The sequence below is a fragment of the Stegodyphus dumicola genome, chromosome 4 (assembly GCF_044657685.1).
Source record: "Stegodyphus dumicola isolate Sdum_Otavi_A_Nest chromosome 4, ASM4465768v1".
Classification (NCBI taxonomy): Eukaryota; Metazoa; Arthropoda; class Arachnida; order Araneae; family Eresidae; genus Stegodyphus; species Stegodyphus dumicola.
Genome location: NC_140771.1, coordinates 100,491,994 through 100,515,020, shown reverse-complemented (window position 1 = coordinate 100,515,020; position 23,027 = coordinate 100,491,994). Strand labels below are relative to the sequence as shown.

Sequence of the window (23,027 nt, the reverse complement as noted above, 5' to 3'; positions counted from 1 at the left end):
GTCATGTCCATAGGAATCGAAAAATTCTAAATGCTGTGGGGATGAAATGTAAAAGGCTAACCAGTGACTACCGGATTCAGATGCACGATCTACATTAGCTATAAAGCAACTTGGATATTTCTTGATCTCGATAGGGAGTCGATCACTTGCAAAAACTCCCAGAAATGCTTTTCGTGTCTTTGCATTCTGAGAGAGTGCTCTGTTTATTTCAAGGCTGTCCATTGCTTAATTAGCAAAATCGCATAGTACATGACGAGATTTTGTTATTTCAATCACGTTTTGAAATTCTGCATAGACTAGCACCGAGAGAGTCACAGAGAGAGCTTTAGCAAATTTAATTTCTACTCGCAAATTACCTTGATGCTGTAAGTTAAAATGAGATCCATCACACATATCTGGAGTTAAATCGAAAGCATATAACACATGTCCTTTCACAAATTCTTCTCGAGATAAATAGATGCCTTTGTCGCGATTAAATCCAGAAAATAAACTGTGGTAAGCACGCACATAATGATTAGATTCGAAATCAAGGTCCATTGGTTTACATGGAACGGGTTGTCCATCTACATAAATCGATATAAAGTTGACATGATGATGGGCAAACAGAAAGGGATTCATTGAATATTGTCCATTCATTGCAGCATTTTCTACACAAGTAATAATGACTCGCTTGGGCATCAATCCTAAAAATACATCATCTTGCATAAAAGACCAACTTCCCTTAGATACTGAATATGCTTTGCATAATACTCGATCTATAGGGTATTTAGCAGAACTTTTTTCCAACGCTTTTACATGTCCGAGAGAGACTCCAGGGTTTACTTTTACTTTTCTGATAAACAAAGAAGCATGATCCAAGATCACTTTATAATCGGCATCTTTCTCAGTAGAAACTAGACAGAAAGCAGATTTACTACGCACCATTTTAATTTTCACATCAACTAAATTTAACATGAGTCGATTTTGTTGAAAAATGTCACAATGTAATTGTCCTATCAAATCCACACTTTGACTGTTTTTTATAAGTTCACCGCGAGCTTTTAGTCCAGCATCCGCATCTTGAGCTAAGACATCTATTTTATTAGGTGAAATGTCTTGGAAAAATCCTTCGCAGGTGAGTAAACTTTTCTTTGCATCTTCCCCATAATTCAATAATGTTTCGATGAAGGCTCTATAGGGATAGGTATTTGTCGCAGATGAAATGTTTCTTTCATTTAAACTTACATCTACTTGCGAAAAGAGAGAATGTAAAAATAAATTTACAGGGGCAACCGGTTCTTTGTCTGTTAGATTGGATCCGTCTGCCTTAACTACTTTAACTTTCACGTGTATATAAGAAGCAGCTAGATCAATATAGTCTTCACCACTGCCAGAAATATTAAATTCGATAGGTCCTCCATCTCGTATATTTGCGAGAGGGTGATATTCCACAAACTGTCCTTTTTCTATAGCTGTTTGCGTAGGAGGAATGGTAAATAAATCTAATTCAGATTTGACGCAAACGGGAGAGTCTCGATGTATATACGAAGTCATACTTTTTTTTTTAAGAGAAAATATCCTGTGCTTTCACCTTCTTTGATCGGTGAGAAATGGTACGCTTTTTCCTACGTTTCTGCTTTTTATTGACTCGTCCAGAACCAATCATGTTCTTCACTTTAGTAGCAGCTTTATCCGTTAATATATTTCCGGCTTCTTTCAGTCGACGCTTAGCAGCCTCTTTTACATCTTGTCCTTGTGATACATCATTTAACAAATTCAGTCCACTATGCCATACTTGTTTTCCAATTGCTTTGGCTCCTGATTTAATAAGAGGTACGGCAGCGCGAAAAAAGGATCTGAATAGACCCCCTAATCCGTATCCTCTCTGATAAAGATTACCTTGATAATAATTCAATCCATGTCCTGTTTGTTGTACATAATAATCTTCAAAAGATTTTTGACAACACTGATAAGGTACATACATTATGACAAGTATTTTTGACGGAAATGAAGTTTCACGTATGACCTTCCTCGTTCAAATGGCGTAAATGCTCCCATATGCGTTCTTATATCGATTTCCAAAGTGTCTATCATTTTCCGATTCACAGGTAAATAATGAGGTCTATCAAATAGTGCACTCACCACTTCTCCATCGCTACCAGTTACTCTTACAATTCGAAGAAGAGGAGCTAAAACATCTCCTACGATTTGAGGTTCTACAATATCCGTATATATCATTAATACACGATAATGTGCACAGGGGTCGGCTGCAAAAAAACTTTCTACAACAGTTTCGGAACTATCATCTGTAGATGTAATTTCCATAGGTTCAAAACCTAACATTTGTGCTAACCCATCATGTAAAATCACTTTAGCGTTATTTTTCACTTTGATTTTCACTCGTTTTGTTACTGGGTTATAATTAAATATTATTTTGTTTTGATGTTCTTTAATATAAATAGCTTTTAAAATATCAGGTACTGTTTCATAACATCCTGGAGGTAATCTACGACCTAACATTTCACCATCTTTCTCTAAAACAAATCCAATTAAGTTATTGTCAGCATTCACATTGTGCCATGTGTGCGGATATAGCAATTCAACCAAACCAACTTCCCACATACCTTTTAATTCAATGGGAACAGGTAAACGTGTTATAAAATGTGAAATTTTATTTTCGGGGAAATAATTCATAGAGCTATCGCTCGGAAGTGTTACGTAGAAACTCATTTTCACAAATGATTCGGATACAATATTTTCTCACACTTTATATCGAGAGTAAATTAGAAGCTGGAATCCATTGATTGAATTTGTCGGGATAACCACGATATTTTACAAAGTATTCTGTCTGTTTCTTACGCATACGTTTCTTTAAAATTTTTTCAATGCGATATTCCTCTTTCAGTCTCACTTTCTGCAACTCTTATGCATAAAACGTTCCTTTTACTGAGTCTCCAAGTAAATCTTTAATTCTATACACGGCTGGATGTCTTTTAACACACTCTGTCACCACAAATAGTTCTTCCGTCCAATTGGTTTCATAGCCTTTTTCGAAAGTAAGCTTTAGTTTGGAAACACGTACCACATCTCCTACAGCGAATATACATTTAGAAACGTTAGAAGGATGATCTTCATACAAGGTAAACCATACATCACTCTCATTTTCTGAATTGACTTCTATGGGAGCTCGCTTTATACTTGAATGAAAAGTAGCATTATAACTTTCTATTAATTTGTCCAAGACATCTACATATTTATACGTATTTCGAGTCGTAAAGTATTTCCACATTTTTGTTTTCAAAGTGCGATTAAACCTTTCCACCACGGATGCTTTGGTAGTATTGAATGTATTGAAAAGTTTAACTTGATTTCTTTTTAAAAATTTTATAAACACTTTATTTTTAAATTCGGTGCCCTGATCCGTTTGAACGAATTTTGGTTTACGTTGACTCATTATTTTTTGAAACGCTTTCACAATATCTTCTCCTCTCTTTTGTTTCAGAGGAACAGCCCATGCATATTTGGATAATATGTCAATACAGGTTAATATATATCGATAACCATCATTATGATCACGTAAATGTGAAACATCCACTAAATCAGCTTGCCATTGTTGATCTATAGAATACACGATTACTCTATTCGTTGGAAATTTTCGGCGAATCGGTTTGTGAAGCGTGTACGCATCTATTCCCTCTAACCATGTTTGAATCTCTTTCCTGGAAACTTTACCTCCTGCAGCACGATGTAAAGCTTCAACACCACCAAAACTTGCAACATGAGCCGGATCCTGATACGATAAATTCATATTCATAACCTATTGAATTATTCTTCATATGGATAATGATAAATTCCCACTGTCGTTAAGACGTAGCGTAAAATCAATAGGAATTTTATGAAATTCTGTAAAAATATAGATGGATGATAAAATAACACATAAAACAGTGTATAAACACACCGCAACGGTGGCTTCTCCTGGGGCAGGCATAATTGCAATTGATGAGCTGATTCAAATTCCATTTTCTTATATAGGCTTTTTTTACCTGAATCTGAATGTATCCCGTCAGCTTAGTGGTTAAAATCTTCAAACTACTGAGCTGGTGAGATATTTTGTTTGAGAGTTCAATTCTATATTTTGAATCATACAACATTTTTTTAATAAAAGAAACTTCTAAATAAATTATTTTCTTTTTTCGTCCCTAGAGGACGCCATGAGCAATTCCTAAATAGATTATTTTCATTTTTCATCCCTAGCGGACGCCATGACCCCGTTGCCAATTTTAAAAAAAACTAACTTTAAATGAAAAGCAGGAGGTCTACAACTCAATCAGCAATCTACCAACACCTCAACTCCACTCGTCACCCCGCCTACTAGTGTGATGACGTTGCCTTTGGCCCCGCCTTCTGTGTGACGTCGTTGACCACGCCCACACCGCACACCGCGTGCAGCAGAACCCGTATTTTTATACTACTCTCGTGGTTGCGAGAAGGCCCTGAAAACTGGCCTACTGGCGAGATTATTTATTTGCATGAAGAAGTAGAATTGGAGAGGAAAAAGATAAAAAGAGTGAATATTGATATATCAAAAGACGCACCCCCTTGGCATCGAATCAGTGTATCCAATTATGATAAAATGATTAGAATATTTGCATGGATATTTAGATTTGTAAATAATTATAAAATGGTGATGCAACAATATCTGGACGACTTATAAAAGCTCCAAAAAGACTTGATCTTTTGAATAATGTTTGTTATGAGTTTGAGACTCAACCTGAGTCTCAAGGGGGGGGGAGGATGTTGTGAAATGAACTGAAGTAATAACCGGCGCGAGGCGCTGCTGTTCGTGACGTCAGCCTGCGTGCTGAGTGTTTCGAATGTTTTGCTTGTAGACGTACGAAAGCTGATCTCGGAAGAGTGATACAGTTTTGATGGAAATAAAGAATGGCTTATTAACAATTTTTTGTCTTTATTCATAATGCACCCAGCCTCGGGTAGAGGCAGCCCGCAACCAAACGAACTGTTTTGAATATATTTGATTTATATATTTTCTGTGTTCTTCGTAACAACTATTCTAGATGAAACTGTCAGAAAAAGGATACCTTATGGTCCAGCCACTATATAGAGTTTTAAAAGTCGAATCATCAATACAATGTCTGAATATAGGGAAAACTTGGTTGAATGCATGGAAAAATAGAGTAAACGTGTAAACAAGCTGTAGTAATAAATCAGGCAGGGGTAATTCACCGTATTTTAAAAGACAAGGAATTTGTATTTTGGTTTACAGTGTCTGACAATATTATGCGACATGCTGATGTGTTATACAGTGAGTTTCAAAAAGTACTAGCTGGTGTAGGACTCATTAGAAAGCAGGCAAACGTTTTACAGCAGTCATTATAGAAAGAAAAGAAGGGAATAGACAAAGGAACAAAGGGAAGTATAGGAATCATGAAACTTCAACGAAATGGAAGAGAGAAAACATTCATATAAGAATAGAACTGTGCTCTGCTATTTCTCTCTTTGAAATACGAAACAAAGTTTGCAACTCAGACTCTTGACCAAACAAATAATGTTTATTCCATGTTACAGAAGGATCGTCTGAAACTTAACTAGAAGTAACTTACTGAAGGTCAAATTTCTGAAATATGATTGATGCCATTAGTCTTCTACTATTTATTACAGCAAACATCTTACATGCGTTTTCAAAGATACAAGCTCTTGCTAATTATTGTTATTATTTCAGTGACCACTGCTGAAGCAGAGAGATGCTTCTCAACTCTGAAAGGAGTGAAGACATTTTTAAGAATCATTGTGAGAGAGGACAGACTAAGCGCTCTAGCCATGATCTCAATTGAAAAAAGCGTCATAAATGACCTACCTAAATTCAATGAAAACCTATTGATTTATTTGCCTTAAAAATACAGACAAGGGGATGTAATTTACAAAACTTGTACTTGATTATTTTGTAATCAGCGTACAAAAGTATATTGAAAGCAATATTGTTTACTGTCTTATCATATTCCATCGTAAGAAATAACAAGTTACAGTTCTTTTACCTATAAGAACTTGTTTTTTTTAGTTGCATTGTTTTCCTTTAACTTCTTAAAACACAAATGCATTTTAATTTGTAAAGTACATTGTATTTGCATATTTAATTTGCGAAATTTATTTTGTGAACCCCTATTTAAATGACCCACGAATCGCCACTGCTCTTGATACTTTATCTGGTACTCTTCCATATCAGTCAGTGCAGAAATGGAAAGCACCCACGTGAAAGTCCTTGAGTTTAACCAAGCTGCATAATTTAACAACCGAATCTCTCTGCCATACAACTATGAAAAAGGTAATTCCAATCTTATTCATCCAGCGCTTCGCTTTAGTAAAATCAAATAATTTGATAGTGAAAACGCATTACAAGAATGGTCAGTGTTACGCACATACTGTTAGCAAGGTCCCTGTAATCTTAATGAAACAACAGATCGCAGACTGATAAAGAAATTTGAAGACCTGCTGAAGTCTACTGAAGATATCAGCATTCTGCGGGGCAGTGTTATTGCAAATTCCAAAAAATCACAATTTATAATCCTAAAAAGACTAATAACGAAAGAACTTAAAGAGGAAATTGAGTATGTTTCGAGCCACATTTAACAGGCATACTACTAAAGGTGGAAAGGTGATTAAAAATATATCAGATATCTGAAAATGAGAAAATGAATTTCATCAAAAGAGTGCGGTGCTGGAGAGCAAGCCGTGGAGAAAAATTATTTTTCTTAAATCCGAACATTTACCTGTTGTAAAAATATAAAAATATTTTCCATTTTCTGAAATTATTTTACTGAGCATATTAAATTCGGCACTTTTGTTGGAACTTAGATTTTAACCAAAATAATCAATTATCATTTGGCATTATAAGAATTATAATAGTTCTCCTCAATAAGCAACCCGAATGAGAAAATTTCCATGAGAGAGTAAATTGCAACAATGAAATTCTTAAGTTTTTATGGTAATCTTTTCTTCTTGCTGATACTCAAAATTATCGAAGCGACTTTAATTTGAAAAGGAATAGGTAAAGCTGAAAACGTACAATTGAATTTCTGAACCTATTTGGATGTACAAACTAATCGCATAAGCTTAAAGTGGAAACTGAAAATGTAACTTTATTTTGTATCTTATTTCTGTTAGCGGTCTGTCAGATGTCTATGTTGTTCAGTATAAAGCACTGGGAAATACAAAGTTAGCATTCACTGCGCATAGTAACTATTCTCTTTCTATAAAATGAAATTCTTCTTATGGCTGACAGCCAAAAATAAATTAAATTTTCCCCCACGAATAATACGGGGAATGGGACAAATGGAGCGTAATTTATTTTACTTTCTTGAAAACGCAAAATAAAGCAGATAAAGAATAAACAGTCAATGCTCAGAATATCGACAGCTTGTTCGTTCTTTAAAATCATGTTACAAATTTATCCGTGAAGGAACTTTTGAATTTTAGAAATTTTTGTTAGGAAATTTACATTGTTAAATTACCTTCAAATCTCTAAAATTTTACAAAATAAAACAGAATCTACCCTAAACCCTCAGTTTCTTAGAATTTTTGAAACGGTGTAAAATAGTTAATGCAATTATCATCGAATCAAACGACAAAAAACGTTTATTTATTTAAAACATTTTTTCAGTAATAATATAGGGACATTAAAATCTGATCAAAGTTGAGACTGGCCAAATTAAATATTAATATGAAAATGATTCTGCTGCTATAATTTAGCGCACCATTAAATCTGACTGGAGAAATTTTGCATACGATTTAATACATTAGTTTGTTTTTGAAAATTGCAAATTACAGCCTAACTCTTCAAAGAGGATTTCATCAATAAAATGTTTATAAAATCTGTGAAAAGTATAAATGAAAAATAAGGCATACATATGTCGCCTGAAATAAAAACTGTATCAACTGTTGCTAACTGATAAATTAAAATCTTTCATGTTTAAATAAATCAAAAATCAGCTAAAAGAGAAATTTAATTTTAAAACTCCAGCTTTTGTTCGTACATTTAAAATCTTTCATGTTTAAATAAATCAAAAATCAGCTAAAAGAGAAATTTAATTTTAAAACTCCAGCTTTTGTTCGTACATTTTGCTTTTGAATGTAAAGTTCATAGAAAAGTACCAAAACTGTAAAAAGTATATTACTATACGCATAAAACAGAAAACTTCTCTCTCTCGAAGATAATTTTTTGAAAAATGTTCAATCTGATAGCCGTTTCCTGAACTTTAAGTCTGCCTCGTGATTACCATCATAGAAGCGTTTTTCTTAAAATTTTTAGGGGTTATTGTTTTCTATTCATATTCCACTACTTTTCAGAGTCCACCAATCGTGAAGGGTTTGCGACTAAAAAGAGCTCTTTTTAAGAAACCAGTGGCACAATAGCAACAGATAAAACATAGGAACAGGAGTATAGTAACAGGAGACTTTGCACGAATACGTTGAAAATGTATATGTGCAATCTATATGTATTCATTTTTTCAAGGAATGCAATGGTACATTTCGAAGTATAATGACTTGTAGCTTTGTCTTAACGAAGTTTCACTCTTTAAAAGTCATTGGGTTAAATGGGATTTCTTCAATAAATATCGGACTTACTTTCTCGTGATAGTACATTGAATTGATTTTAATATCTTTTTCATTTTTCTTATTCTAATTTCCTATTGCAAGAGAGTAAAAATCCTTTCCTTATTTCAATATAATGAATATTGAATCTTGTAGGAAGAATAAAGCTAATTTTTCAGAATAAACAAAATACTTTTATTTAAATTTTTAAAACAGAACCAAAAAAATAAATACTGCAGTTCTTAACTATCAAAATTTTAAACTCTTAACTACTGCAGTTAAAACTCTTACAACTATTAAAATATTCAACATTAAACTCTCTAAACAAAATATATAAAAATCTTTCGAATCCTCTTCTTGTTGCCACACCGTAAAATGCAAGTTATTGTCCTATTATTTATATTTCACGTTCTCTTTAAGTCACGATCTTCACAAGTCATGATCTTTACAAGTCACGATCTTTACAAGTCCCCCCACAAGAAGCACATTCGTCACCGTAGAGACAATGTTGCTCAGAGTTCATTGAGAGAGAAAGAGTTAACAGCTAACCTTGACAAAGCATCAGCATTCCCATGTGAACTTCCTTTGCGGTATGTCACAGTCATGTTATACCGTTGTAACGCTAAGGCCCAACGAGACAGTTTAGCACCATGAGGGGCGCTTTGGGTCAAGTAGGTGAGGGGATTGTGATCAGACACAATCTGCACTTTGGAACCGAAAATCCATGTGTCAAATTTTTTCAAGGCTTCGATGACACAAAATGCTTCTCGTTCGATGGTTGACCATCGTTGTTGACAGGGCGTTAATTTCTTGCTGAAAAATGCTATGGGCATTTCTTTTGTAAATGGTTTATCTTCATTATCATTCTCACCTATGGTAGGCAATCCTAGTAGCTGTTGTTCCTTATCATCTTTCTTCTCTTCTATCTTTCCAATGGCTTTGTCGAGTAGCTCATACCATTCATCAATTGTTTCAGCTTTATCAATTTCTTCAAATATGGGATTTCTGTGCTTGGTGAAAGTCCTATAAACTAAAAAAAAATCTCAGCAATTTTTTTTTCTGCTTTTTCTAATAATTCTTCATCAACATGTAGATCGTCTACCTTGGGCTCGGGCTCTTCTATTAATTCAGCAATTCGTTCCGTTTCTTTCTCATCTTCCAGTTCTTCGCTGTTATCCGAATAACTTTCTGTTCAATCTTCCATGTTTTCACCCTTGAACTTGAAAGGTTTCTGTGGTTTTCAGTTTCATCGTGGATGACATTTTCCTTTTCAGTTTCAACTTTCGTTGTATAATCCACACTTTCTTTTTCATCTCCCAGTTCAACAGTATCTATGCTGTCCTTATTGTACTTTTTGTTTCTGTTATCATCCAGAATTTCTTTTTCAGTAAATTGTAATAGTTCACTGTTATCTGCAAGTTTATTTTCAGTCTCAAGATTTGCAGCTTCTGTGTGATTTACATTTTCATTTTCAGTTACTAAGTCAGCTTTCACTCTTTCCTTATGGATTATTAAGTCATTCTTTTTATCATCTACTTTTTCCTTCTCGTTTCCAATTTCAGCAATATATTTTTTCTCATCTATGTTCTCATCATCAAGATTTACTTGAGTTTTATTGTCATCTGCAATTATTTCTTTTTCAACTGCAGTTTCAGAATCATCTGTATTTTCTGTTTTGGTTACTGGCTTCACTTGAGTTTCACTTTCATTGACAGTTTCTTTTTCAACTGGGATTTCAGTCTCACCCATAAATTCGTTTTTACTTTCAGGTGGAATAATTTCTACATCTGTTATTTTGCTGTCAATTAACTTTTCCTCTTTGAGTTCATCTTCTGTTTCTACCCTCTTAGTTTCTTCAGTTATAATTTCTTCCTTCTGTGCTTCCTGTTCAACAATTTTATCTTCTATCATTTCTGTTTTCTCTATTTCTGTAAAGGGCAGTTCTTTACAACTTTCACAGAATTTTTTAACATCTTGCTTAATAGTAGGCCAAAAGAATGAGTACTTGATTCGTTGAATTGTCTTTTTCTCACCGAGGTGGCCGGCAAGAGGGATTTCATGTGCCATTCTTAGGACTTCTTTTTTCTAAAGGTAACACAACTTGCTTAATGTTTTCACCACAGATATATTCGGAATGAAGTAATATGCCATCTTCGAAAGTATATGAATTTTGATTTTTATTTGCCCATTCAAAGCATTTTTTCAGAGTTTCGTCTTGTTCTTGATGTGTCTTGAATTCTAGTCTTACTCTATATGTTGTTTTCCCAGACTCTATGTTTTCTTGGGAAAGCTGATTAACAACAGCCAAATTTGTAATATTTTCTTCAACTGTTAACGGTTTATCATCTGTCTCTTTGTACTCTAAGGGGGATGCATCCCAATAACGATCACAGTTAAACAGTTCGATATTCCCACAGAGTATTTCATAAGCTGAAGAACTCAATAGCAAATCGGTAACTAGCTTTTTTGAAACAGCACACGTAATGGACACTCTACCGTGAAAATCATCGTCAATTTTCATCTGGAAAATCTTTAGTGTAGTAATTTCGTTTTCACCAAAAGCAGAAGATATCTCTATTTTACTTTCTCCTTCGCAAGGTATGTTGTCAACCAATTTCTCACGGACTACTGAGATTTGTGCTCCCGTGTCTACGATTCCATTTAAAATAATATCTCCACATTTAACTTTGACAAGTTTTAATTCATCTATGTTTCTAGACGCGTCCACTGATTTTGAGACAGGAATAGAGATCTTGGCAGTTAGCACTTCTGGTTTTTCTTTTTCTGTAAGGGGTGCTTGTGTTTGTATTAAGTTGTTTTGTGCTGTTGCAGAAGCACTTCTTGGTATCCGAGTTTTGGTACATAACTTAGATGTATGACCTTCTTTTCCACAATTATAGCAAGTTAGTTTGAAACTAGGCTTTTGTGGTTCGTCACTCTTACGGGATGGGTACACTCTTGGCGTGTTTTCAGCGGACAGCGATTTATTTCTGAAAGCTCTTTCTGGAAGTGGAGAATGAGGTTGCCATTTTTTATTAGTTCTGTATGCTGATGGATTACCACCAGTCCGTTTTGAGATATTACGAACACTGTCATATTCGTCAAGTTTATCAGCTAATTTGGTTGGAGAAACGAACTTCGTCCAGTCGTCAAGAAGATGGTCTCTTACTTCATAGGGTACTCTTTTCTTAATTTGGTCAGTAATAATCAAGTCTTTTAACGCGGCAAAATTTGTGATTTCAAGACCATTGATCCATTCTTCAAAATAACTTGTAATTTCGTAGCAAAAATCTCTCCATGATTTTTCAGCGCTCTTTTGGTGCATCACAAATTTTTTTCTAAAGCTTTCAGGATTTAATTTAAATCTCTTCAATAAAATGGCCTTAATGTACTCATAATCTTCACAATTTTCTTCAGATTCCCTACCAATTAATTGAATGATTTCAGACGGCATTAAAGTCAATAAACATGAAACCCAATCTTTAGGATCAATCTTTGTCCTTTTAGCTTGTCTTTGAAATAAGGATAAATAAATCACAATATCATCGTGTCTTAAATTGAATTTGGGAATAAGCTTAATTAAATCAAAATTATGATGTCCATTTTCATTTGTTGGTGGAGTTTGTGTTAGTCGAACACGAGATTCAATTTCGAGTTTCCTCAATTCAAACTCCATTTGCTCTCTTTTCTGCTGTGCTTCTAATTCTTCTTTCCTTCGTTGTTTCTCATCCTCAAGCTCTTCTTTCCTTCGCCTTTCCTCAAGCTCTTCTTTCCTTCTCTGTTCCTCAATCTCTTCTTTCCTTCGCTGTTCCTCAATCTCTTCTTTCTCCTTTCTCCGCTGTTCCTGTTCTTTTCTTTTCCTCTCTTCAATAATCGTTAAAAACACTTCTTTAGCAAATGCTTCATCATATGTATCACTTTGAATTATTTCATTTTTTTATCGTCACGATTTTCATACTTGGATCTACTTGAATTTCTAATTCAGCAGCTAAAGCCAGCAAATCCTCTTTTTTCCCACGTCCCATAAAAGCCATGTCTCGATTTTATTCAGCCAATAGACTCTTAGTTTTATAAAAAAAAAAAAAAAAAAAAAAAAAAAAAAAAAAAAAAAAAAAAAAAAAAAAAAAATTCTCTTTTCTTTTTCTATTTAAATATAATTCACAATGAATTTAAGTTTATTCGGCACGAAAATCAATCAGTGGAATCAATACTTAATGTGTTGTTGACCTACTCTGGCGAGTCAAACGAAATTACATTTGAACACTGGCGTATTCATTACTTTGACAAGTAAATAAACTAAGATTCCATGACGGAAATAATAATTAACTTTTCATAATCTTAATTAATTATTTTACGTTTACAAGGTAAATTGAGCTCTCACCTGAGTTATTTTGGTTCGTAATTATATGCGGGTAAATCCCAATCCTGTCGACTGCGCCAGTAAAAATCCTTTCCTTATTTCAATATAATGAATATTGAATCTTGTAGGAAGAATAAAGCTAATTTTTCAGAATAAACAAAATACTTTTATTTAAATTTTTAAAACAGAACCAAAAAAATAAATACTGCAGTTCTTAATTATCAAAATTTTAAACTCTTAGCTACTGCAGTTAAAACTCTTACAACTATTAAAATATTCAACATTAAACTCTCTAAACAAAATATATAAAAATCTTTCGAATCCTCTTCTTGTTGCCACACCGTAAAATGCAAGTTATTGTCCTATTATTTATATTTCACGTTCTCTTTAAGTCACGATCTTCACAAGTCATGATCTTTACAAGTCACGATCTTTACAAAAAGAATCCCGCGACAATCATAAATCCTTTAGTGAAACTTTCTTTGCATTGAGGGAACCAAGTTTGCACATTTTTCAATTCGTTTTCGATAATAGACTTTTTTTGCTGTCATTTAGGCAAACCTATGTTTCATCAAGGGTCACAATGTACTCCCATTTTTCTTCTGCTAAATAGTTTTCATGCAGGGTTTAAAAAATTGTTTTGCGTTCAGCCAGGTGCCTTGGCAAAGGCTGGTGAACATAATGTTTCTCAGCACTTTTATGCCGTAACTCTGGGTGTACTATTTTATTTATTGTTGCTGCAGATGTGTTTAAAGACTTTGCAGCTGATTTCTGAAATGACGGATTTTTCTTATAACCGACCATTTAGCTTTAGAAACATTAAATACAGTGCGTTTCTTTTCGCGTATTCGTTTGAAGTTTTCTTTCCATATAGAGGTAATGACTTAAGATGTTTCCTTTCTCAGTTAATAATTTTAGTTATTTTGCACTTAGAAATTTAATAATATGCATTTCACAGCGTTTTTCAGTTACTAAATAAGAATACTTCTCTTCAGGAAGCGCAAAAACATATCCTTTAATCCACAGCTTCATTAAATGTAACATTTTGAAAGAAGAACAAATTTCAACGTAGCAAATGATATTATTATTTCTCATTTCAAATAAGCTTTTGCCAAAAATGTTTATTCCCAACCATCTGTTTTTTTAAAAAACTGTTCGTCAAAATCGTTTTAAAATGTGTAACACCCGCTGTATATGCATAGGTGTAACACGAAAGATGGTCGCAAATTAAAGCAGTGGTAGAATGTGGGAAAGTAATAATTTTTGTAATACAATCCGTGGTGGAACATGAAATGTGAATGCGGAAAGTACTAAGAACATGAAAAGCAAAAAGTAGTTTAAATAACGGATATTTAGGAGAAAATTTGATGTTGACAAGAATTGGTCAAATGACTACTACAACTTTAACCCATGTATCACAACGATGACGGAGTGATTAGTGTACGCTTTGGAAGATAACCTGGCGTATTACTTACTTCTAGAAATAAGATCTTTAGAAGAGTCATGCTGTGTCTCATAAACAAAGCCTTTTAAGGTATCCCTACAGAACAGAATATAAGATCCGAAGATCAAACCTGCCAAAGGTTGACCCAGCCCATAGATTAAGAAATTGAGTATTCAGGTATTTCCGCACTTCAGTTGTGGGCCAAAGTTTCATTATGCTGGAGCCACAAGTGTGCTTAGATATTGGATAGAAGGATATAGATTAACTCAAGCAAGATTTGTTGAAGGTATAGAGATATCAGGTTTAGAAGTATGTGTCATGAAAAAGGAGAAATGCACTCGCCGGGATTCGAACCTGGAACTCTCGAATATGCGCTGAATGTGCTACCGTGACACCACGGTAACAAACAGCAATCTTCAGAGTACCTGCTATGGAAGAGCATTACTATGTAACTACGATTTCCCTTTGCTTTATTAGTCACGGAAGCAAAATTAAACTGTGGTTGGATTGCAGTGCTGGCAATTTTAATAAGAATGCTAGTTTCAAGTCAAAAGCTAATTTTCATAAAGATGCAAACCCTTTTCTGCCTAGGGGAATCATTGTGAATATGGAATCGATGAGATTAGAAGAGCTAAACTGAACACCTTGAAGACTCTCGGCAGCCCCGTGCCACTTACAGGGTAGACATGTTGTCCTACCGGGTTGCGGGATCGAACGGCTACGTCACGTACCCTGAGTCGAAAATTTGGCCTGTGTGCTGGATGACAAACGTCTGCTCTGGCAATCCGACGACGTCTACAGCACCTTAGATTTTTAATGTGGCGAGCACTGTTGCGGCTTGCCTTCATGCTGCAATAGAAGCAAGCGTGAGTACACTGATGCGACGAACGATGACACTGGATAGTGGAATAGCACACCGTCCTCGTTTTAGACGAATCCTGGTTTTACATACAGAATCATGATGGATAATCGAGCTAGAATATGTATCCTTATATGGAAGCACCGAGGGAAACGAACGTTCTGAGCTTGCATTCGACATCGTCATTCGGTTCCAGCTTTTGGCCTGTTGAAGTCGGTTCCTTTGGATATACGCCTCAGTCACCTCTTGTTCTCATAGCCAGTATTGTGTTCAGCCGCTGTTAAATTTCTGACCTGTTTTCGAGGGCAGTTGCAATGCAGGCCAAGTTCTACTCAATTTTAGCCGGATCATAGCTGCTGTTGTTTCCAGAAGTGACAGCTCTGTGTGTATCGCATGAGGCTCCTCTGACCATTGTACCGTGTGGGCAGCTTTACACTATAATGTACAATTAATAATATTTTGCTATTTGCTTTCCTTCATGGTGTAGCAATTTTAATGGCCTACGGTGTAATTACATATAGGTTTACTCTTCATTTTCGTCCGACTTCCTGCAACGGGTAGTGAAAAATGTCATGTGTGAGTTAAACAAATATGCAGTCAGTGCTTAATTTCTGTATCGAGAAAGGTCTTTCTGATGCCAAATTCCCTTTTCCGTAATTCTGTACATAATTATTTGAAGAAATTGCAACACAAATGATATTATCAAATGATTTTGATAGCTTAACTGTGATTTTAGAAGTGTTTGCTGTTTCCACGACACTAAATGAATTGCTAAAAATTATATATATTGCTACTGTGAGAATATCCAGAAGAGTGTGGGACTCTAGGTATATTTTATTAAATTCAAGTTATTTTGATGAGCTTTAACTTACTAAGTAGGCATATTTTGAGAATTAAATTTTTATTTATACAGACGAATTTTTTGGGACATTTTGGATTGTACTGTTGACTGCAAATTACAAAAAAATTATTATTTGTTTAAACTTGTCATATTAGTATCGAAATAAATTTAAATTGTAGATTTTATAAACGTATATGATTATTTAAAATTTATTTAAGTTTATTCTCTGAAGTAATTGTTTTTAAGAAGACTTAGCAGGGGTTATAAAGGAACTAAGTTGTTACTAGTATTATTTAATTTTTAACACTATATTTTATCTACTAATTGATGAGTAATTTGAAGTTCTTGATAAATGTTATCGGGTTATTATTACATGATTTCTACCACTGAGTGTTTAAATTAGGGTAACCGTAACAGGTGGAACAAAACAAAAAATTAGTTGTCATATTATTGTAAGTCTTGAACAATGTATTGTTTAAAAATGTCCAGCTGCGGTAAGATGGCTTCCCCACATGGCGGATTTAGGGTTGCCAGAAAATAGCAAAGGAAGGCAGAGTTGCCATATTTGGCTCACTCATTTTGTCATAAGTCACTCATTTTGCTACAAAATTGGCGATATGCCATAGAAGGGCGGAGAACATTCTGGAACGAATTCTTACGGGTTTGGCCCAAAATGGTCTCGATGGCAGGCCAAAAGCTATATTAACCCTGCCTATACGTGGAGTAGCAGAGTGTATCGCGAGTTGGTGCATCGAGAGTTTGCATCGTTGAGGCTATCGAGTGTATCGTAGAGTTTTATCTGGAGTGTGTTGAGCTCGGAGAACGAGAGAACCGAGTCGGGAGCTTTACTCTAGTGTTTTGCCGTGAAGCTGTCTTCACCGTTATAGCCTGATAGCATGAAGGCTGTGTTGCTGATTGTTTCAGCGTGTTTGTCGTAATTTTTTTACGACTGTAAACGTGTTTTTGGAGTTGTCCTGATACTGGCTAATAAATTGTGTTTTGTTTCTTTATCAAGTATTGTCATCAATCACTCCTAACCCAGGAACTCGTACAAACGCAGCAGTATCAATACTTTAGGAGATGGTATCTTCATACTAGTTTTAAAGCTGAATAGAAATAGTATTTACGATATGTAGCATGGTGTAGTATAGTCAGTATGTATATGTAGTATAGTGTAGTATAGTTTAGTATGTAGTAAATTAGTCATGAAAAAGACAAGCCTGCGCTTTCATGACTGTGCCATGGGAGGTATGATGTATGATACTGAAACAAGGTGGCTTTGAGGGATTTTAGAAGACATCGCATTGTTCGCGAAATCGGTCCTATTGGAGGCCCTTCATCAAGAAATTACAACGGCTTGTGAGCAGTATTAATCTACGTTGTTCAAGAACACGCTGACCGTGGTCCTATGTTTGGCCGCTAATGGCAGCCATTCTGACCCTTAACCTAACCTATGATATGTACGAACATATTAACCTATAATTAAGTTCGGTACTAACGCAGAACGAAGAATTTACTTTCGTTAAAAATGTATACAAATTTTTCTGGTGAACCCCATTCACCTATCCATTTTTTTGATGCACGTCTTATATATAATGCAAAATCACAGAATATCTCGGAATAATGTTGGAAATTTCATGAGAACAGTTTTAGCACTAAGGATAGAACGATTTTGAAAATATGAAATTTAACTTTTATATAGTCCATTAAAACCGAAAGTCTAGTTATTGCAGCATTCATTATGCTTCAGTAAGTTAAATACAGAACGTTTCACACCTTTATGTGCTAAATTATATAGAATGGAAAATGAATCTACTTTATATTTGATAACGAGATACTATTGGTAGCTCACATCTCACTGAAATTTGCTTAAAATGGTACGGAAAATTTTGCATTCAACTTAATAGCGCGAACTGGATTTTATGCTTAGTAATATGACCTTTATAAGCAGAAGTTTTACTATGCGAAAACAAAGCTCTGGGTTGGTTAGAAGCAAGGCAAACAAGAGGCATCCTTGAAGAACACACTGGTAAAGGAGTATAATTTACTCGCACTTAAACTCGAATTAACCACCATACAGAGATCATATTATGATATACATGGTTTGTCCCAAAATTAGATGTTTCCTTTCGCTTAGTACAGAACGGCTAGAAGAAAGCTGTTGTCGAGAGATAAATGGAGGGAAATATTAGGTACAGTTTGAGTTTTCTCAAACGAGTCCACATTTTATAACAGTTTTTAAATGCTATCAAAATATGTAGTAGTTTTTTTATCTCGTCACTAGCAAAAAATAGAGAGGACTATATAATATTTTGCCAAAGGTTTTTAACTCTAAAATCCCGATTTTAAAGCCTTGTAATTGTTGATGACGGCTTACGGTGATGCAATTCTCCCTTCAGCTTGTTTTCAGGTGGCATGAAAGGTTCACAATTGTAAGGGAAAGAGTTGAGGGCAAACAGTGCTTGGAGTTCTTTGCCTTCAAGAAATGAGAACAATGTGATTCATAAAGGGTGGAGGAATTGGTAAGTCCAGGAAACTATGACAAAGAGTTTGAAATTATCTCATTTGATATCTTCTTCCACCGTCATGAAGAGTCGTAGCAAATGGCTTGAATACCTGCCTGCGATTATAGGGCGTCTATTTAAAAACAAATACTAATCTCAATATATGTTTTAAATAATCTCAATATATAAAAATTAAAAAAATAATGACTTATACACTCGACAAGGCAATTAAATTAATAGATTTCGTTATTTAGGTTTTATTACGCTTTTATTATTCACGATGTAAAATTTTACATGAATTCTATAAATAGAATTATTTAATCTATTTTCCCATTAACCTTTTCCCGTAGGCTATAGGAACCAATTTTTTATATATCATAGTAGTTTATTCATCTGTTTTAAGAGGAAGCAGCAAAATAACAAATCGACAGGGTGTTACACTTTCTGCTGCATATTAAGGAGTGAGTTGTAAACATGTGTATTTTATTGAAATTTCTTCAGATGCATTTAAAGTAGTGAACCTGTGGGACATATATGTCCCAGCCCTCATGAAAACTATATCAGGTTCAATGTTCCGTCTTACTTTCTTCGGGAACATGCAAGGACCTGACTCGGAACAGAGAGCTTACTAAAGCTACGTTCAATCACTGTGGGAAGTAGACAGGATACACAAGAAGGGTATACAAAACCCTTTATTTTTCTCTATTTACAATAACTTCCATAGTTCGGAATACAAAGACCCACTACTTGTGGTCTAAACGTAAAAATATAAAAATAAAACTAAACTCTAAACTTTGAAATAATAAACGTGGAAGATTGGCCTTATTTTAACAGGAAGCGTATGTAGTACAGAGAACTGTGAACACTACAATACGTTTAAAAATTATCAAGAGGATTAAACCTCTGGCCTGGAAGGCAACCAGCAACTGAGTAAAACTTCTAAGGTAAGCGGCCTGCTTCGACTAACTGCTTCCTCTCTCTCGCTTGGCAAAAAGCCACAACTTAAGTACTTGGCGTTCGCCAGACAAACTTTGCATAAATACATTAACGCTTATAATTCTGGCCGGAAGTAGAAAATAAGACGTGATAGTAAAGATTTAAAATAAAATAAACGTTAGTAAAACTTAAGATCCTTACAGCTATATAATAAATTATTTTTCGTCTTTTAGTGCATTTATTATCATATGCATTTTAAATAAAAGGTCATAGTATAAAAACATTTTTAACTGAACCTTAATTTCTATGTTTTGAATCTCAATTACATATTATCAGTGAAGAAATTTTTAATCATTAATTCTAAACTTTGAAATAATAAACGTGGAAGATTGGCCTTATTTTAACAGGAAGCGTATGTAGTACAGAGAACTGTGAACACTACAATACGTTTAAAAATTATCAAGAGGATTAAACCTCTGGCCTGGAAGGCAACCAGCAACTGAGTAAAACTTCTAAGGTAAGCGGCCTGCTTCGACTAACTGCTTCCTCTCTCTCGCTTGGCAAAAAGCCACAACTTAAGTACTTGGCGTTCGCCAGACAAACTTTGCATAAATACATTAACGCTTATAATTCTGGCCGGAAGTAGAAAATAAGACGTGATAGTAAAGATTTAAAATAAAATAAACGTTAGTAAAACTTAAGATCCTTACAACTATATAATAAATTATTTTTCGTCTTTTAGTGCATTTATTATCATATGCATTTTAAATAAAAGGTCATAGTATAAAAACATTTTTAACTGAACCTTAATTTCTATGTTTTGAATCTCAATTACATATTATCAGTGAAGAAATTTTTAATCATTAATAAAAACACAAGCAATTATTTATAAAAAATTATGAAACAAAGCAAAGTAATTGAATGCCATTCAGAGAATGAAGAATAGTCTCTAAATGCCCATGCTTTGTGTGGACTCCGAACTCGGGCAACGTGTAAGGCCAGGCTAGGCTGTATTGATAACCAAACCGCTCGATACGGTAAAAGTAAAAAAAAGAGTAAAAATTTCCGTGATGCAGTGAATCGACACATAGTGAAGGAAATTTAGGCTACTATTCTATAAAGAACGAAACATTTAGAAAATATATTTATAACAAATAAAGAAACAACATTCTTAAAAATACTGTAGAACTTTGAGAAGCCGAAAATCGGAAGAGCTGCTAAAATTTTCATGTAATCGAAAACAGCTAATGAAATTTTATGCGAGAAGCTCTTAAAAAAAGAAAATGTGTACAAAAATAAAATAAAAATATATATAAAAAAAATAAGAAAATATAAATAAACGTAAATGAAAATGCGTTTTGCAGAAATGTGAAGCAAACAGGCTAAAACGTCAAAATAAATGTTAATTTAAAAAATGTTAATAAGTTGTAAAAAAATAACAGGTAAAAAGCATATACACATTTAGGGCAAATAATAGTTATCAAAACGATTTTATGAGCATCAGTGTGTTGAAATTGAAAATTTTCCTTTTCCCTGAATGAGAGAATTTTGTTGTACCCTAGAACTTTCAGTTTTTGCTTGCTTAGAAAACCTGCATTTATGTATGAGAATTGTGCCAAGAATAATTCAGATTGTTTAGAAATAAATAAACTGTTCAGTAATCAACCTACGTCGTTCAAATTACATGTTTATAGCGTGTAGCTCTTTCTCTGTAATGATCTTTTTTTTTTCACTGCAGTTAACTAATGGATTCTAAGTAGAAGCAAAGGGCAGTCATTAAATATTTGGTGACGGAAAGATCCTGCATCTACGGAAGTTTACTGAATGTTTACGGAGCTGATACCAATGACAACAATGTACAGATGGATGAAGTAAAACTTAAATAAAAGAATTTTAACAGAGTTTAAAGAAGGAGAAACTAACATTAAAAACATACCACGGGAGTCCATTCCGTGGTATTTGCGCATAAAAAGCTAAACACGGAGAATGAAAGTTCTGCGATTGATCTAACAGCAATAAATGCTTTTGATTATTTATGCATGTAAATCTTCTTTTTAATGAAAAACAGTTATTGAAATGACGATTTTAATAAAAGAAATTGGAAAACAGGATATGTAATTTCAGAGTTGTGTAACAGAGTGTAATAAAAAATGTGCGAAGAGATCGCAAAATCAAATTGATGTGAGCATTATGTCTCGAAATTCAGTATAAGACTGGTTTAGTCTATTAAAAAAAAAATCTAATGCAGCTAGTCTTTTATCCAACGAAATAAGGACCGATCTTTTGGCTTTAGTCACATAAGTTATTAAGGGGAATATTAGCTACGTGAAGAGCTTTCTAAAATGAATTAGGTCGGATTTATGTTACGTACAAGGAAAACTACAAATTGCGCTTGCAGCCAACCCGCTTGCTAGGATTTCAACCCATGTCTGACCATCAGTGTTCAATGCTCTTATCCACTCTGGCATGCCTTTGTGTCAGGAGGACATTAACATTCATTGTAAAAACTGCTTGGATTAATAATAAAGTATCAGTACCAACACAATTAAAAGTACTTTATTAGAATATCCTCATTGTGATTTTTGTTCTTTAACATTTTCGTTTCAGGAAGAGAAACAAACAAGTATTGAACAAGACTGAGGAAACAAAAGTGGAGAAGAGGTAGATGATTTCAGAATTATCATATTTATTCGCATTTCCCCTTTTTCACTAATTTTATGGTAGGAAAAATCGAGAGGGAAGAATTTTGCGAATAATTTGAATTCTAAAGGACGCAACTGCGGTAAGTGTATAACAAATGAAAAGCAATTACGCGTAAACTATGGATAAGTATCAAAATATTATTTATTAAAAAAAACCTACATTTCAGTAATAATACATTAGTAGTATTAACATTACAATATCTAATAAGATATTTTCACTTCTATTTCCCTGTATCCTGCATATCTGCCGATCTTATTTTTGTGAACTACTACCACATAGGCCATATACCACATAGGCTACTGGAAGTTTTGTCTGTGTCGTCTGCTGGTAGCTTGAAAGTAGTGGCCATCTTCATTACTATCTTCGTCTTCTTCATCGTTGAGTCTGTGTAGCCACTTGCAATAATCTTCAGAATAATACAAAACATAAGATATCCCCGTTTTCTTGAAGTTATTCACTATCATTGCTTCATCAGTAAGAGTTCATGTACTGAAACTCAATTATTATTAAGAAAACAACCGGTACGTAGTCGAATTCATTTTAAAATTTAGAGTAGCTCGCTTTCTGAACGCCTTAAAGATGGTGAAAATTAGGTGAATATTTGAAAATTTTAAACCCTTTAGCTAAAATATCTTATTTTAGCGAAAAGCTAAGGGAAAAATTACGCGCAGGAGAGAAATACGTGTGGTATATGATTTATGTTTATAAAAATTATACTCACATACAATTTACATAAAAATGACCTAGGGCTCTACCAAAAGTGAATTCGTCTAAAGCTAGGTTAGATCGGTTCA

General features: G+C 34.1%; 1 protein-coding gene across 1 annotated transcript; it reads right to left on the bottom strand.

Moving 5' to 3' along the window:
• Nucleotides 1–225: 225 nt before the first annotated feature.
• On the bottom strand, nucleotides 226–1,533 carry LOC118194805 (uncharacterized protein F54H12.2-like). The gene is made up of 2 exons (XM_085814363.1): nucleotides 981–1,533; nucleotides 226–893 (listed from the first exon to the last, which is right to left on the bottom strand). Exons 1-2 carry the CDS (start codon nucleotides 1,531–1,533, stop codon nucleotides 226–228), a joined length of 1,221 nt encoding a protein of 406 aa, XP_085670489.1.
• Between the last annotated feature and the right edge of the window lie 21,494 nt (nucleotides 1,534–23,027).

Bases quoted from the DNA above. Each gene is read 5' to 3' on its own strand.
- LOC118194805 (XM_085814363.1), bottom strand. From the start codon at position 1,533: ATGACTTCGTATATACATCGAGACTCTCCCGTTTGCGTCAAATCTGAA. The intron at 894-980 runs GTGACATTTTTC...CTTTCTGTCTAG, and splicing joins TTTGATAGGACAATTACATT to TTTCTACTGAGAAAGATGCC.